Source organism: Octopus bimaculoides, chromosome 16 (genome assembly GCF_001194135.2).
Source record: "Octopus bimaculoides isolate UCB-OBI-ISO-001 chromosome 16, ASM119413v2, whole genome shotgun sequence".
NCBI lineage: Eukaryota > Metazoa > Mollusca > Cephalopoda > Octopoda > Octopodidae > Octopus > Octopus bimaculoides.
The window spans coordinates 37,667,986-37,670,049 of NC_068996.1; the positions used below are offsets into that span (position 1 = coordinate 37,667,986).

The 2,064-nt window shown below is 33.4% G+C and overlaps 1 protein-coding gene across 7 annotated transcripts in view; it reads left to right on the forward strand.

Moving 5' to 3' along the window:
- Window positions 1-1,436: 1,436 nt before the first annotated feature.
- The window catches only part of LOC106881394 (F-BAR and double SH3 domains protein 2), a 286,511-nt gene continuing 285,883 nt past the window's right edge, over window positions 1,437-2,064 (forward strand). For 2 of the 7 annotated variants that reach the window (XR_008265738.1, XR_008265739.1), the window contains exon 1: window positions 1,437-1,764. Coding sequence is in view for 5 of the 7 variants with exons in the window: in XM_052973716.1 (XP_052829676.1) it covers window positions 1,744-1,764 (21 nt within the window). In the remaining 2 variants the exon portion in view is untranslated. The remainder of the gene's footprint in view (window positions 1,765-2,064) is intronic. The other 5 variants (XM_052973716.1, XM_052973713.1, XM_052973712.1 and 2 more) reach the window with 5 other exon arrangements.

Sequence of the window (2,064 nt, forward strand, 5' to 3'; positions counted from 1 at the left end):
GCACGCACGCACACACACACATACACACGCACGCACACACGCACACATACACAGACACATGCATACACACACATACACACTCATACAAGCATATCACATCGATAACGTATCACTCAATTTGATCCCGAATAATGTTTATTTAGACTCGGGTCAAATCCGATCAAGCAGACTTAATAAAAAGAATTTTTTTTTTAAAGGCATTCCAAGAGTAGCCATCTCAGCTATTTAGAAGTATCTACTAGTACATTATCCACACGTGTCCTTTCCTTCCTCTTTTTTGAATGATAAGATGTGATTTGAGGTAGATTTGGATACTATTTCTAATAGATCGCCCAATCACTGGGGGAAGCTCTCGTTGTCCAGAACAGAGTCAGACTGTGGAGCACTAAGATTCGTAGTGATTGCATTATTTATTTATTTATTTATTTATATAACGGAGGCGGGGGAAGTTAAACAGGTGCTCTTTCCAAGATAAAGGGAGGAGATTCCCAATAAAAGGAAGGTGGTAACGATTTCTGTTAGTGCGGTAGTAATACTTTTAGGTAGTAAGAGTTTATTGTTGCCACTGTTATTATTTGTCGACGGTAGCTGGTTGTGCTGCTGACGGTTGCGGCAGCATCGGTTTAAACAACTGCAGCCGCAACAGCTCACCTAGGCAGATCCATGTATATAATGAATGTATGAAATGTGAGCCTAAGAATAGGTGAAGTGAGACCAATATCGTAGGAAGTATAAAATCTATTCGATGAATACATAGAATGAATGTTAAAGGTTTGAAATGAGTAAATAATTTATAAAATATATTGTTTCTGTTCGTGTATCTGTCGACAATTGCATTCATTTGTAGGAAACAGGCAGACAGACAGACAGACACATATGTATGTATGTATGTATGTATGTATGTATGCATACATGTATGTATGCATGTATGTATGTATGTATGTATGTGAGGTAGGCTCATAGCGGGAAAGAAAAAGACGACCCAATAAATAATAGACAAATGGATAGAATAACAAATAAATGGAGAGACAAACAGATAGATAGATAGATAGATAGATAGATAGATAGATAGATAGATAGATAGATTGACGGATAAATAAAGTGAATGACAGATAAAGTGAATGACAAATTAAGTGAATGACAGACAGATAGATAGATAGATAAATAAATAAATAAATAAATAAATAGTGTGAATGACAGATAGATAGATAGATAGATAGATAGATAGATAGATAGATGAAAGACGAAATGAAAAGAAAATGTAGAATTAATATATTAAAATGTTTATAAATGTAATGTGAAATAAGTATGAGCTATTTCAAGATATATTATGCAAAGAGAGAAAATAAGAAAATGAAAACAATTATCAAGAGGAGGAAGATTATGAATGAGGCAACAAATAGATAAAAGGATAGATGGAAAAGAGTAAAGTAATTAGGAACGAAAGAGAAAAGAAGCAACATAAAAGAGAGGGAGAAAAAGAGAAAGAGAGAAAGATTTAGAAAGAGGAGGGTGCGCAAGCGCACGCGAGAGAAAAAGTGGGTGTAAAATGGCTATATTTTAATCGCTACTGTTGCTCCACAGGGCCTTAAGACTACACCGATGATGCTGATTATGAAAGTGGTATCCTGGTTTTAAGTAAAGAAGAAAAGGTTCACTTTCGTTACTACCCTTCTCTTCGTCACATCTATAAACTTGTGTGTTTCCTATTACCGTTTTTTCTCCAGAATCGAACAAAACAAAATGCAACCACCTCCCCGCAAAGTAAGTTAAAGCAATTTTTGGTTTCTTGGTTGATGTGAGGAAGGTCAATTCGTCTCCATTTGAAGTTTCAGTCCATTTTAACCATTTCTTTATAATAACGTATATATTTGAATTCAGTAAAATATTTAAATACGTTTTAAAACAATGTTATTAATATATACATATAGCAAATGTATGTTACTAAGCAAAATATAAAATCAATCGTGTGTATATATATATAAATATATATATATGTATATATATTTATATATATATATATATATATATATACACACACACACACACACACACACACACACA